The sequence below is a fragment of the Lepidochelys olivacea genome, assembly GCF_965140295.1.
Source record: "Lepidochelys olivacea isolate rLepOli2 genome assembly, chromosome: 14".
In the NCBI taxonomy this organism is placed as follows: domain Eukaryota; kingdom Metazoa; phylum Chordata; order Testudines; family Cheloniidae; genus Lepidochelys; species Lepidochelys olivacea.
In genome coordinates, this window is record NC_140424.1 from 25,357,877 (window position 1) to 25,374,250 (window position 16,374).

At 45.1% G+C, this 16,374-nt stretch overlaps 1 protein-coding gene across 1 annotated transcript in view; it reads right to left on the bottom strand.

Moving 5' to 3' along the window:
* DNAH9 (dynein axonemal heavy chain 9) overlaps nt 1–16,374 on the bottom strand; it is a 387,812-nt gene that overhangs the window by 232,581 nt on the left and 138,857 nt on the right. Inside the window, exon 39 of the mRNA XM_084647504.1 lies at nt 5,008–5,173. Coding sequence (XP_084503630.1) covers nt 5,008–5,173 — 166 coding nt within the window. The remainder of the gene's footprint in view (nt 1–5,007; nt 5,174–16,374) is intronic.

Here is a 16,374-nt window from a genome sequence, read left to right on the forward strand (position 1 = left end):
TTCCTGTATTGTAGGTGCTCAAATTCACTTGTTCTCCAACAGTGCTGTTCTCTGGAGGTCACTGATCACGATGTCTTGCAATCTAATGACAGGTTTCAGAGTAACAGCCGTGTTAGTCTGTATTCGCAAAAAGAAAAGGAGGACTTGTGGCACCTTAGAGACTAACCAATTTATTTGCCTGCACCATTCGTCCTGTGACAACTGCCAGATCCCATAAAATCTTAGCCTCTGCATTCTCTGGAGCACTTTTGATTTGGTGGTCATAATACCACATGGCTCGTTTACATCAATACTTGCCACAGAGGCTCCAATGCAGACACTTGGTGATTTCATTGTGTCTACTCCGATATTCTCTCCCAGCCAGGCTCCTGCAAGTGCTCAATATATGTTCCCCCACCTCTTCTTTTTCAGAATACACACTGCAGTTTGGGAAGCAGTTCCGTCAGTCAATTTTGTTTCTAACATAATTACGTCTTAAGGACTGTTCTTGTGCACTCACACTGAGGCTCTTGGCCTCTCTTTTCAGGTATCCTCCTACAAAACATGAGTCTGTTAATCTTTGATCACTAATGGGTTCGAGCTCTCCACCACTATCTGTGCATTGATTTCTGTGTAAATCTTTCCAAGTCTTTCTTTGGCAGTTTGCTTTCTCCTTTCCTTTATGCTTTCTTGGGCTGGGATGCACTCTGCCTTAGCTTGTTATCGCAACGAGATGATCATTTACTCTGGCTGACTTCTTACATATTTTGATATTATACAGTATTCTTCATTGTCAATTGCTACCTCTCCCTATAGCACACCTTTTGCTCCATCGCATCGTTGGATGTACATCCTGTCCATGTCTTGATATATATTCATTATTCTGTATATCACCAGAAGGTTTCTTGTTTGGACATCATTTTTTTTTCCTCCTCTTGACTCCACTTGATCACACCGGCAGTTATCCGGGTAATCAACTGACCCCAGATTTATAGCTTCACCAAACGTTTCTACATACGTCATCGCTCTCTGCATCTCCTTTTGTGATGGTCCATATAATTTCAGATCAGCCATGTAAAACAAATGGTTAACTGGTTGTTGCTCTTCACTGATTTAATAATAGCAATTTAGCTCACAGAGAATTCATGTCAGTTGTTGCATCACTACCATGAACAGCACTGGTGATAAGTGCTTGAAAGATTCCTCTTTTAATTTGGATGCCATCAATGAGAGTCCCTTCCTGGCTGAGCTAAGTGTTCCAGTTAGCTGTAGATTGGGGCACAAAGGAAATGAACTTTGGATGAACCTATTGCATTTTCAGTGTCTCAATGATCCACGAATGTGGAACCCTGTCATGTGCTTTTTGATCATATATCCACAGCATCTCTCAGTTTTTCTTTTTCTGTTTTGCATCTTCTGTGATCCTCCTGTTCATCCTGAGGCAGTCCTTATTCCCTTTTCATGTCACTGTGAAGCCAAATTGTTACTATTAAGCACTAACTAAAACCTACAAGCTACCCCTCCCTACATATAGAAATGGGAATGGAATGGTGCCTTATGTCATTGTTTCAGCTTCCTGACTGGGAACGTGGAGGGAATCCGACACATAATGCATGTAGTGGTGACAGTGCTGTGTCTGAGTGAATCGGTGAGAGTCTTGCAGTTGTGCACGTCCGCCCAGCCCCAGGGTAGCACTCCACAGTGCCAGAGCTGGAGTATCAGATGTATGTGTCTGAGGAGCATGCATACAACAGAGTAAGTGTGCTATACACACACCAGTCCTAAAGTATCATCTATGAGTAAGGACAATGCAGTTCAGCTACCAAACACAGTTGCACGGATTTGACACCAGGTCCTCCCTTGGCAAGTAATTTTTCCCCTTTAAGAAACCATTTTCCAACACTGAGTCTAGGTACATGAATCTAGGGCTTATCTGCAACTATTTCAATATGAACTAGCAAGGAATCATGAACTATGAGCACCTCTGAATAGGAGACAACAGGAAACTCTACAGATTTTTGGACACCAAAGCAATTCACAGTTAATATGGACATGCTAAATGTTGTTAGTGATGCCTCTTCTGATACTATTAGACTCAACAAGAGTATGTGGGAATAAGTGTCCAGTGCTCTGGTAGCTCACAATGGAAACAGAGCTGAGGACCAGCTCCAATTCCAGGTCAGGCACATAACCGTTCAGACATAACAAACTGACAGTGGTTAGGCCATGGGCATGTTGATGCCACTGCCTCTCATGCTGACGAGTATTGTCCCATTGTTTCCTTGTACTCTCCTGCCTGTCTATATCCATCTGTTGTCTCTTGTTCTGTGTCTGCACAGCACCTAGCACAATGGGGCCATGGTCCTAGGCTGGGGCTCATAGGTACTATTATTTTTATGAATTATTATTATTAATTATTTTTATTATAGAGAGAGGTATGACCCACACAGTCCAGATCTGGATATACATTGCCCCAAGGCGTAGGGGGGTTCAGACCCATTCTCTACTTTTCATCCACAGTTTCTATGAAACATGCTGTTGCTGTGTGCACATGGCTTCTCAGATCAACAGGTGCCCTCATTTGTACCAGCCTGATGAACCCATTATTGAATGGCTCCTCCTGCATCTCCACTCAGGTCATAGCATGCCAGTGACGGGTCCAGCACTGGCATGCAGACCTGCACCCACTGATCCGCTCTCTCTCTAGGACTCTTTCTGAATTGCAGAAAGGGAAAGCACAGGAGCTGTGACAGGGACAAAGTGCCAGTCTAGCCTAATGCGTTCCAGGGAACCTTGTTCATCTCATACTGGGCCATCTAGTCTGACTGTAATAACAGCACGGGAGGTCGAAGGGGGTTGCGCAGAAAGGCAGGGATGTGGCATCCAGATGGGTTCTTTGGAACGTGCCCGATAGCGACAGTTGCATCTGGGCAGAATGATGGAGTGTCAAGGGGGACATATTTGGTACAGAATGCATCCTTATGCACAGAGAGGGCAGAGCGGGAGAGTTAGGGAAGATGGCATAGCGTGGATTTTGTCTGAATAAGCTCGGTCTTTTTTTATTTAATTCGTTCTTCACCACTTTGCAGTCCTTTCACACCCCGGTGCCCAGGCTTCTGCTCCCCGGCACTTTGGTTCCTCTCATGGACCCACACAATTTCATCCCCCTTCACAATAAGCCTTTGCTGGAATGAGTGCTTGTGGGTCAAGGGGCTGATCTGGACAGCACATTGGGAAGCAAATCCCAACGCCCTTTATTTCCCAGCAGGAAGGGGCAGGTGCATGCTGTGCTTCTGGCTGTAATAACACGGGGCCACCACTTTGAGAGACATTGGAACTGGTTTTCTTCAACATACCTGTGCTGCGAAATGCTCGCTTTCATGCTAACTCTATTACTCAAGAAACAATACCAGTTCTTTTATAGTAAAGACTTGTGGTCCAATGATAACACGTTTATTATCATGGCAAATCCCAGCAGGACACAGCCACCTTGTAGATCGAGCACCACCTGGATCAGTCTCTAAGTAGGGCCCTAAGGTAGTCTGTCTGGACATACAATTTATGTCCATCACTGGCGATTTTATCACACCACCAGTGTTTATGATGAATATGTGATCACTGGCTGTAGAGCGGCATTCCTTGGTAAATATCCATTGTAACTGTATCAATCACATAGAAATCAAATCCCAGGCCAGGCAACTGGTCTCAGTGTTATGTATTGTCTGTTGCAAGCAATCAGTTTTCAAAGCAGTAGTTATGATGTAAGCCCAGAAAAGAGTGAGGCTTCTCCAAAATGGGCCACATTTTAATAAAATCTGCAAATTATTGTCAGAGAGCAGTGGCAGGAAATCACAGGACTTGGACAGTTTCTTGTTATGACACTATGTGAGTCATTCCAGTGGCTCTAACTGAAGAAGAGCCATGGAGCATGTCTGTGGATGTGTGTACAATTAAGGTAAGCGTGGGCGGCACGTGAACCGCCAGTTGGGGGAGGCTAGCCCCTAGCCCTGTCCCTTCTGCCTGAGGTCCCCCGACTTCCACCTCCCGCCAGAGCACCAGCCACTGGCCCAGTCCTGCCCCAGGCTAGCCCTCCAGCCCCAAAGGAGTACTAGGAGGGCAAACAGTGCGTGGCCCCAGCCTCCCCAGCCCCGAAGCACCAGGTGGGCAAGCGAGGAGTTGCCTCAGCCTCCCCAGCCAGAGCACTGGGGGCTGGAGCCGCAGGGAGTGGTGGTAAGCAGGGGGCAGGATTGCGCCTGACTGTTTGGGGAAGCACAGACTCCCCCAGCTTATACAACCCACCGCCCATGAAGGTTGACAAAGAACGACACCAACAGTAGAAAGGAGAGCTGCACCCTCATTCCACAATCTGAATGCCGTGCTCATCCAGTGCACTAAATGCCCCAATAACAATTACTTGGGTGAAGCCACACAATCACTATGCTCTCGAGTGAACTCACCCAGGAAAATGATAAAAGACAAAAGCACCCTATCACCTGTGGGTGTACACTTTCCACACAGCGATCACTCTATATCTGACCTCTCTGTCCTCATTCTCAAAGGAAACCTGGACAACACTTTCAAAAGATGAGCCTGGGAGCTTCAGTTCATAATTTTGCTAGACACTAACAATCATGGACTGAATTGACACACTGGATTTATGGCTTATTACAACAATCTGTAACCCACTAACAACCCTGGATGCTTCCCCCAGTCCCACACCCTCCACTCCTTTCCTCGCCATAACTGGAGAGGTGTTAACGGGCCACTTCACCTTGAATGGTTCCTTGAAATGTGTTAAACTACTTATGCTAAACAATCTGTTCCACCCAGCTGTGCCGCTGTGAGTTAATTTCCCAGACCTGAAGAGCAGCTTTGTGTTACTTCAAAAGCAGAAGTGGGTCCAATAATAGATATTACCTCACACTTCTTGTCTCTCTAATATCATGAGTCCAAGATGGCTACAACAACACTGCATGCTTAGTGCCAGATTAACAGGATGAATAGCACAGCGCAGGGGAAGGCACCTACCAGTGGCCATAGTCCATGTGCTGTCTGATCAGTGTGTGGGGCTGCACTGTTCCATAAGTGTCCACTTCAGGCATGTTCATATCGTCAATGAAGTAGATGAGTTTCTTGGTGCCAGGTGGGCCATAATTTCTACCAGCCTTTTTATCCAGAGGCTTCTCAAGTACAGCTGTATGGGAACAAAGGCAGATTGTTACAAACATTGGGCTGCATTCGCAGAGGATGTAAATAGTGTATGAACGGTATGATTGGTGCACGCCAGTCATCAAATGTGTAAGTGGACAAACCCCAAAGAAGAAAGGGGTTAATAGTCTGTGTTAGAGGTGAGGGCTGTAGCCAGCTCTACCAACAACATCAAGCCTGCAGGGAATAAAGAGGAAGGAAGCAGGTTTTAGATGTGGGTTTTCCTGACAGAAGTATCTTGGGTCTGAGGCAAAAGAAGTAAGGGTTGGACGAAGCAGCCCAGAATTAGAACCTCAAAGCGCAGCCAAGCTTGGGAAAGACTTGGACTGGCCATCATGTTACCTGAGTGTCTGTCCCTCATCTCACGAACACATTGTTTGTAAATTAAAACAAACCCAAGAATGGGGGTGAGTTTTGACCTCACATAGGGCATGTGGATTTGTCTGGTCTCAGAACAGGTAGAAAAAAGCCTCCCTCACTATTGCCTGCATCAGGGGAGCTAGTAATTTGCCTTGCCCCCTTCATTAGGGGAAGGCTGAAGCAGTCTCCACTGGCTTCCACCAGCTAGGAGAGGCAGGAGTCTCCCTCACCAGTGGTGTCCAGACACCTTTCAAAACCTCCAAGGCTTCACGTTGTGTGAGCAGGCCAAACTCCAGCCAGAGCTGGCAAATGCTCACAGGTTTCTGTTTCTGTCTTCTGGCTGGGGGAGACCATTTCTTATCAGTTGTTTCAGGTCCTGTGAAGGAGGACAGAGCTTTTTGCAATGAGCCTAGGAGGGGGTGAAGGGTTTGGGGTGTTGTTTGTTTTTCCTGTAAAGCACCATGCAAATGTATAGCTCTATATAAATATTTAATGAAAAAAATCACAGCCATATCATCCAACAAAGGATCCTGCATTGTCCTAGGTTATCATTTCCTTGAACACCTACGTGAGCCAAGCTTTATTGCACTCAACTGGTACAAAACCAACCAGACAAAGCCATATTCTATACCCCCTTTTTTCCCCTTGTATGTTTACTTTGGGAACTCTTTCTATCTCAAGGTGTACTATTTTTCAGTACATGCCAACTAAATTTGATTTGTTTATACAGTTTTTAGTCTTCAGTGGACTTATAGCAGTGCTATAAAAACATCACAATAAATAGCAATTATTTATAATTACAGAGGATTGGCCACAATAAAGGACACTGGGAATTTTAAAATAGTCATTTGTTAGAATATACGTTTAGTACATGCATTATCATGTGGAAAAAGTTATTAAGGGACATTTTTTTCAGAATACCAATTATAGGTTTATATGTTTAAAAATGCCTTTTTTTCACTGCACTTCAAATGCCTTTTCTTTACTACTGTTCAGAATCCAATGGATTTCTCATCTTTTGACAGCTTGCTGCAGAAAAACATTTAAAACTCTAGGAAAAAAAATGATGAATCTCCTTTCAGTGGAGTAGCTTCCCACAAACCCCCCTCCAGAAAACCACAATTTGTGAGGTTTCTGGTAGCAAGTTAAATTAAGTGTTTCAACTAAGCACTTACTTTAAATTTAATTAGTGTTTAATTAACATATAAAATCAGCCATTTTTGAGGTTTAACAAATATGTAAGAGATATATCAAATTGAAATGCAATTACTGGGAATCAAATGACAAGTCTGGAAAAATAGCCTTTTAATTTGAAACAATTTCTCCTAATACTAGTAAAAGGAGATGTTTCACTATCTTTGAAATCCTGACATATTCAAATTAGTGTCTGAAATAAACATTCACAGTAAATGAGATTTATTAAGAATTCTTTGGGTTTTCCAGTGGCTGTCCGTCAAAGAAAGCCAGATTGCATGAAACTCTCTAAGGGCAAATTTATACTGTGCAGAGAGCCTGCACAAGGCCTATACGCTGCTTAAAATGCTATGGTTCTGAAGCGGAACCCAGTGGCCTTGCGTAGGATCTCTCATAGTTTACAAGCATTAAACTCCATACATAATGGCACCAGAAAGCTCCCGGGGCTCTATGGCAGTCAAGCTAGTACGACAGCCTGAGCTAAAAACTTTGGGATGCAACATAAGCCTTCCCATAGTGTACCTGTCAGGAGTGCTAGTGATAATGTAGGATTCAGGCCTCTATTTTTGCCTGAGATAGAATTCTATGTCTTGTTTGCCCGTTTGATTCTTGATAGACTTATATTCTTACTAATATGTTTGAACAAAGGGATCCTTATTAATATGTAAAAAGAAAAGGAGTACTTGTGGCACCTTAGAGAAGAACAAATTTATATGAGCATAAGCTTTCGTGAGCTAATATGTGTAAACAAAGGACAAAGACACTGAATATGTTGCTTCTGCCTAGCCAGATGGGTTTGTTGGTATAATAGGAACAGATAAGAACAGCTAAAGTGTTACTGGGCATGGTGGGAGTATAATATATGAGCGCACACTTTAAGACTGCCTCAACTCCTATCTCAAGGCAAGGTCAAGCAACGAGTCGGGAGGGGCAAGGGGGGATTGGGGGAAGGTATAAAACACTCAAAGGCCAAAGAAATGGCTGTCCCTGACCGTAGCGCAACCTCACTCCTTACCCCCCCCCATGGGATACAAAAGAGGTGGGACAAAGACCTCCAGACTCACGACCCCTTCCCCCCAAAAAACAGAACATGACCATAAGTTGTAAGGGGTGGGACTGAGGGCATGCACTTCATGTATAATTATGCCTGCTAAGGAGCGAGGAGAATGGGACACTGGGAAACAAGGCTCTGCAGCATCAGAGTTATGGACATGCTTGCTTGAAACTAACCCCCCCCCCACCCAAAATTGTGTTGCCTGCACTTCAGACTTCTGGTCTTCTGCTTTCTGTCTGCGTGACAAGAACCAGGGGAGAGGGTGAAGGAAAAGCCCCCTAACATACCCTCTCCAATGTGGAGTCACTGCCTCCACCCAGGGCCACTTACAGAGCCAATTGCACCAGACTCAACGGCCCCCCTTGCGGGACCGAAGTCAACGGTGTTGGCTCTGTAGTTTTCAGCACTGGGGGCTCCTCCTTTGGATGGTTCAGAGGGTGTCATAAATATAAAGGGAAGGGTAAACACCTTTAAAATACCTCCTGGCCAGAGGAAAAACCCTTTCACCTGTAAAGCGTTAAGAAGCTAGGATAACCTCGCTGGCACCTGACCACAATGACCAATGAGGAGACAAGATACTTTCAAAGCTGGAGGGGGGGAGAAACAAAGGGTCTGTGTCTGTCTGTGTGATGCTTTGGCCGGGGACAGAACAGGAATGGACAGAACAGGAGTCTTAGAACTTAGTAAGTAATCTAGCTAGATATGCGTTAGATTCGGTTTTCTTTAAATGGCTGCGAAAATAAATTGTGCTGAATGGAATGGATATTCCTGTTTTTGTGTCTTTTTGTAACTTAAGCTTTTGCCTAGAGGGATTCTCTATGTTTTGAATCTAATTAGCCTGTAAGCTATTTACCATCCTGATTTTACAGAGGTGATTCTTTTTACTTTTTCTTCTATTAAAATTATTCTTTTAAGAAACTGAATGCTTTTTCATTGTTCTTAAGATCCAAGGGTTTGGGTCTGTGTTCACCTATGCAAATTGCTGAGAACTTTTATCAAACCTTCCCCAGAAAAAAAGGGGGTAAGATTTGGGAGGATTCTGGGGGGAAAGATGTTTCCAAACAAACTCTTTCTCAGTAACCGATGTTCTATGTTTGGTGGTGGCAGCGAAAGTCCAAGGGCAAAAGGTAAAATAGTTTGTACCTTGGGGAAGTTTTAACCTAAGCTGGTAAAAGTAAGCCTAGGAGGTTTTCACGCAGGTCCCCCACATCTGTACCCTAGCGTTCAGAGTGGGGAAGGAACCTTGACAGAGGGGTTGGGTCCTGAAGTCGGGGAACCACTCCTCCCTTGTTTCCGGTGCCGTTTCTGACCTGGGGAATGGGACTGGTGCCGAGTCACCTCCAACGGTTTCCGCACCTGGTGAACGGCACCGGACACTCTTCCAGAGTCCCTCCACAGTGCCGTCTCCACCGCTGCTGGGGTACTACACACCGATGCACTTGGTGCCGGGTCCTGCCATGCCAATGCTGGCTGCGGTCTAAGTGCTGCCTCCATGAGTAGCTGCTTCAGTCTAAAGTCCCGCTCCTTCTTCATTCTCGGGCAAAATCCTTTGCAAATCCTGCACTTATCTGCCTGATGTGTTTCCTCCAGACACTTCAAGCAAGCGTCATGGGGGTCACCCATTGGCATAGACTTGTTGCAGGACTTACAGGGTTTGAACCCCTGGGACTTAGGCATGCCCTGAGTCCCCAGGGAGTGCACGGTCGGGTTGAAGGGGAACTCCCCACTCCTGGCAGCGAACTAATAACACTATACTAAATAATAAGTAACTTAACTAACTAAGGAAAACAAACAAAAGTAAATAGCGCTAGGGAAATGTGAAGAGCTTGCTGAGCAAGATGCCACAGTTCCAATGACCATCACTGGCTGTAACAAGGAACTGAGGAAGCACCAGGTTGGCAGGGTCATATATAGAGTGCTATGGAGGTGCCACTCCAGGGGGCTCCACAGTCGACCCGACGGGTGCTGCTGGGGAAAACCTTTCCGACGACTGTGCACGCACACCTAATTGGAATTGATATGAGCAATCACTCAAAGAAGAACTACTACTTCATGAAAAATTGTAAATGGAGAGTCAGTCATTAAGGCTCGAAGTTCACTAACCTGCCTGGCTGATATTATTGCTATAATAAATGCAGCTTTAACTGAAAGATGAAATAGAGAATAAGATGATAAAGGTCCAAAGGGTGCAGACATAAGCTGTGTTAGCACTAAATTTAAATTCCATGGGGGAACAGACTCTCTCACAGTGGGATAAATATTTAGTAAATCTGTCAGAAACCTCTTAACAATATCATGCAAGAACATAGATTTACCACATATTGATATATGAAAAGCCACAACTGCAACTAAATGTACCCTGAGCGAAGTAACAGATAAGCTCATTTTCTTCAGAGACAGCAAACACTCTGGATTGAATAGGAGCTGACACAGGATCAATACCCTTATCAGCTATCCATAGCGAAAATCTTTTCCATTCAAAATCACAACATTTCCTAGTTGATTGTCTTCTAGCATTAAGTAAAACACTGTACAGCCACAAAGAAAGATTTCTCTAATTCTGTCAGAGACCTATTGCCTATGCTGTCAGGTGCAGTAAAAGTGGATCTGGATGGTGTGCTTTCCCTTGCTGCTGTGACAGAAGGTCCGGCGACACAGGTAAGCATCTGTAGTTCCCATTGGAAAGAAGTAGCAAGTCTGTGTACCACTGCTGTCTCAGCCAGGCTGGGGTGATAAGTATCATCCTGGCTGAGTCCTGTCTAACCTTCTTCACAAGCATCAACATTAAAGAGCTCCTTCTCCTGAACAAAAACAATGACACTTGGGGTTTTATCTTGGGGCAAATTTCTATATGATATAAAAATTCATATATACTACATATGTTGAGTATCCCAAAGAGCAAAATTGTCCCAAATTGTCTTGTATCACAGAGTCTTTCAAGGACCCTTCATACATTTGGGAAGAGTCTCCGATTAGTTGGGCCACTAACTGATTAAGAGATTCTGCCACATGCAGAGCTACTGGATAAATCTCATGAATTATACACCAATCCCCAAAGCTTCACTGCCTCCTTGCAAAACTCTGAGGAATGGGCTCCTTCATGTTTGTTTACATAGTGCATTGCTCTCATATTGTCTCTGGCTGCTTGAACCACAGATCCTTGCACCTGAGGGAGGAATGATCTGAGTGCCAAATGAATTGCTGTTAGCTCCAGAAGACTGATATAAAGGTGACACTCTTGCTGATTTGAGAGACCTCTTGTTAAAAGGGTGTTGAGGTGTGTACCCCAGCCCATTTTTGAGGCATCTGTTCTAATGATCATGGAATCAAAGGAACGGTTGAACTTCACTCCCTTCCATACATGTTCCTGGTCCATTCACCATAAGATTGTTTTCTGGATTTTCTTGGGAATGGTATTAAGTTTGTGTCATGTACTGCAGATCCAGGTTTCTTGCCAGTGTTGAGGGGGTCTCAGCCTTAGCCCTATATATGTTGTGACATATGTGGGTGATGCCATAAGGCTCAGCAGAGAGAGGAAGAACTTTACATTCTGAATGGTAGATTTCCTCTTCAGGAATTTCTCCTCCAGAAGTTCAGCTCTTGCCATTCTGGAGTCGAGATGTACTCCTATGAAAAGGATATTTTGTGAAGGCTTCATTAGAGATTTCTTTTTAGTGATCAAAAATCCCAACTTTTGGAACATAGAGCATCTGAATTGAGTGACACCTTTTGTTTCACCTTCAAAAGTTCCTTTTAGGAGCCAATCATGTAAATATGATCTTCTCAGAAAAGCTGCCACTACAGCTAGGCATTTTGTAGAGTTTAATGCAGTAGAAAGGCCAAAGTGGAAGACCCTGTATTGGACATGGTGCCTATGGCAAAATACGGGAACTTCCTGTGTGATGGTCTTATTGAAATATGAAAGCAGCTTCTTTGAGATTGAGAGCAGTAAAACCAGTTTAGACAGGAGAGGGAGGGGATAATGGATCCTAGAGTTAATATTCTGAAGGGAAATCTGGATGTACCTATTTAACTTCCTCAGATCCAGCACTGGAAGAAGTCCATCATCTTTCTTTGGAATTAGGAAATAGTGCGAGTAGAAACCCCAATTTCTTAGATTTATTGGGACCTCTTCTACTACTCCTTCCCTTAGTAGGGAGTTGATTTCTGTTCTTAGCATTAATTTGTGAGAGGAGTCCCTGAATAGGGAAGAAGGTCTTGAACTGGATGGTATAACCATCTTTTATTGTGTCCAAAACTCATCTGTCCATGGTGATCTTTTGCCACTCAGTGTAAAAAAATGGCATAAACAGTCTCCAAATATGAGGGGAACAGAATTCAAGGCTGGCTTGCTGCTCTTAAACCTCAGGTTTGACATGAAGTTCAATGCAATGTCATGGGGTGCTCCACTCCCCACTGGGCTGCCGCCTCCTCCTGACTCTCTTCTTACTACAGCACCTATGTAACTTGCCCAGGATCTTGAATCTGATAAAGGCTCACATCCACCTGTAGTCAGTGGCTGGAAGGAATTGAAGTGGCAACCGCTCCTTTTATATGTAGCTGGAATATTACGTTTTTATAGTGCTACCCTCAGAACATGCTCAAACGCTGAGGGGAGAGGTGGGAGGGGATGCGTGAGCACTCTTATAGGCACTACTAGTAGAAGGCTGCATTATTCAATGGCACCAGTCAGCGCATATCCCAGGAGTGGGAATGTGCAAAGAACACTCCAAGTATAATTTATATTTATATATATATATAAAATCTGCATTGTATTTGAGTTTTACAAAGTTAAATAGGTGCCAGCTGGAAACAGCAGGCAACTGACAAACTACACAAAAAAGAGCAAATTAACTCTAAAATATGAGGAGTGGAGAACAATGTAGAGCAATATAAATCATGCCTAACAAACACAAACACTGCAGCCACAGCTGAAATCTTTCACCCACACTTATTCACATAGCAGATGACTTATTCATATGCTTAGAGAAAGAGAGCCCCAAACTCAAACCATAGCTCACAGTCCAAGGAAATATGAAAACGCTGCCCAGATCTTTCCATATAAATCTCAACAACTGCACCATCAGTATTGAGATAAATGAGCGAGAGAAGCTTCTTTTACCCTGCTAGGAAAGCTTCAAGACAGAGTGTTTGAGTTTGTTTTTCAATCTTCCAGAGGACCTATATTGACAAACTACGCTCTAGGAAAAATTAAAACAGCATTTGGAGAGGGAAGTGTGTTAATGTTTGAAGATCATTCACAATTTGGATCAGATGCCAAGGAAGGTTTGTTTCACTTGAGTTTTGCTAGAAAGACATGCTGTTCAAGTTGTTCATGTAGCGTGAAATTCACCCCTATGCACAGGGCCAGTGGGATTTCAGAGGCACGTAAGCCGCCTGCCTAGCCTTCTGCATTTGATCCATAGTGTAAATGAGAGCACTAACGGGCAGCAGTGTGGGGAACAGTGAGAGGGGCTAGTGATCACTGTGAGAGCAATTTCCTGAACACAGAAGAATCCCATTGCTGTGTTGGAGCAGAGCTGAACACTGGAGCCTAGGATCAAATATGGCATTGGGCAAACAGCTCCCTAATGTCATACATGAGGCTTTTGCATGGATTTGTGAAACTCTCCCACTTTGCATTCACATGCACTTGCACATATAAAAGGCATTCTGTTAAAAGTGGCCCTTGTTGTCCAGCTCATTCCATCTGACCTACTCACGGCATGCAAGTTCAAGCTCACCTGTACAGATCTTACACAGCAGTTAAAACAGCTGGATGTTAATAATCTAACTGTGCTTTGTGGCTATATAGTAACCATCCGAGCCTTTTAAATATAAGCTAAATGCTTATCGGAGTCATTTAAAATTTAAACTGTGATCAAATTTCTAGCTGGCCTCATGCAGCTTTGCAAGCTATGGCATTTTATTCCGCTGCAGCAGAGTTATGAATTATTTGTGTGCTAACATTACCATAAGCTCTTTTCCTCTTTCGTAAACGATATAGGGCAATATGCAGGGGAAGTCAAATAGAACTGAGATATATAATCATTTGCATGGACTGATGCAGGAGCAACAATGAGCATGGGCATGCCTGTCATGGAGAAGAGAAGTCGAGAAGGCAGTGCCCGGATTGGGGCGGGGGGGGGGGGGTTTACAGGGAAAGGGCTGCTCCCCTTTTCTTTTCTCCTACATGTTGTCACCAACACTGCCAAGTTCCCACCCCACCCAATAAATAAATGACTGACCCCTCTCTCACCCAGTCTGGACTCAGCCCTGCTCTAAACCAATGGGAATAGATGGCACAAACCAGGCCTCTCTCACCACACAGGGTAGCCCTGTGTCTCTGTCCCAGCACCTGCCCTTCTGTGTATTACGGGAAGCAGGGCTTTTTCCTGGGCTTTGGTAGCCCCAGCAGACTAGGCCCCTGAAGGAGCCACTGGATGGTTGAGCTGGTAACACAGGCTGGGAGAGCATATACATACCCCAACTCTGTCAGACATTAATGCTGCTCCTGATCCTCTAGGGAGCCTCCCAGTGAGTGTTCCCTCAAACCATTCCCACTCCCACATGCTGTCAGATCTTGGGGAATTGGGAGGGTGAAAATCCTGGCCTCACTGAAGTCAATGGCAAAACTCCCTTTGACTTCAACAGAGCAAGGATTTCACCCTGAGACCATGGGCCCTGATGTGAGCACCAAGTCTACACACCTATGTTTCTGCTCACCCAGACCTTCACCATAGAAGCACATTGGGCTGGGGCAGGGCACTGAGGGTAGGGACTACCTCTCCTCATGTGTATGTACAACTCCCAGCGCAATCGGGTCCTCATTGTGACTGGACCTCCTAGGTGCCACCGTAATACAAACAACAATATAATCCACATGGTTAGATTCAGGCCTGTCCCTATTCAGCAAAACTTTTCAGCCTGATCTTAACTTTAGACATACTAAAACACATGCTTCTAGTTAAGCACGTGCATATGTGTTTTCCTGAACAGGGATAAATTTAAGCAGATGCTGAAATGGAGCCTTGATGTTTAACTTTAGGCTCTGGAGGTTGAAAATCTGTTCCTCTCCCAAATCCAATCCCATGGCTCAGGTTTTCCAGACTCGCTGGACCCTGCGTGGCTGCAAGGGGACTATGACTCACCTGTGATCTTCAGGGAAGAAAGAAATATGTAGGACTTGCAGCCTGGTTGGGCCATCAGATACGCAGATGTGCCCCTTTCGATACAAAATTCCACCATGAAAGCCGAAGGCTGAGGCAGCCTGGGCATTGGCACTATGTAGGGCTTGGTGGAACTGACTTGTGAAGGGATCACTGGACAACAGGGAATGTATGGAGGGTAGCAGGTCACAGACTGTGGTACTGGAAGTGGAATTTGATGGTTTGAGGATTGTGGATGGAGCCTCTTGGTCATGTTCACAACACTCCCCCATCTGGAGAAACGAATCCACCTTCCCATTCCTGGTCCCAGGGCGGTAGGTCACCACAAAGTAAAATCATGTAAAGAACAGGGCCCAGTGGGCCTGTCGCCGATTTAGGTGCTGAGCCATCTTCAAGAATTCCAGGTTCTTGTGCTTGGTAAGGACTTGGATCGGGAACCTGGAGACCTCTAGTAGATGCTGCCACTCCTCGAAGGCTGCTTTGATGGCCATAAGCTCTTTACTATCATAGTTTTGCTCCACTGGTGTGAGCCTGCTTGAAGAAGGCACATGGGTGAAACTAACCATTCAAGGCTGCCATTTGGACTCCCAGCACAAAGTTCGAGGCATCCACTTATACCATAAATGGCCAGCCCAAGTTGGGGTGAACCAACCTGGGTTGGGGCTGAACCAACCTGGGTTGGGGCTGAGATGAATTTCTGCTGTAGACACTCAAAAGCCAGTTCCATCTCTGGAGACAAAGAAAGATGGGCTCCCTTCTGCAGGAGGGCTGTGATTGGGGTGACCACCCCTTAGAAACATTTGATCAATGACAAACTGGCAAAGCTTAAAAAGCACTGCACCCACAGACTTCCCTGGGCACCACCAGTCGGTGATGGCTGTCAATTTATGTGGTCGATGGTGTGATCGGCTTTACGGACTCCTCACTAAGACTAAAGGAAAGATAGAGCTGCACTAGGCAAGAAGGCTCCGCCCCTCAGAAACTGCATAGCATGCTCCAGATGGATGACGTACTTAAAATGGGACTCTGGAAATCAAGCAGGTGAAGGCTGAAGGAAAGGCTGTCTGCAGGAAGAAAGCCAGTTAGTACCTTCTGGAACATAGAAATCCACAGGGCAAGGGCCTGGACTGTGGGTAAGACCTGACCAGGCAGCCAGGGGCCTGATCCCTTTCGCTTTCCCCTTCTCCCTGACAAAGACGAATCACTGAACACTGAGAAGGGAGCTGGGAAACCCCCACTGCATAACTGAATGGCTGAGATTGCTTGAGCAACCCTCCACAGGGAGGGAAACAGAGTGTTGTGACCATGCCCCGAACTGAAGAGAGCACAGGGGAGGTAGGAAGTGGAGGCTGGTCTGGGACACTGACACCCCTCCCCCTTGGGCCCTCCTCTCCTTGTCTGATCCGGGAA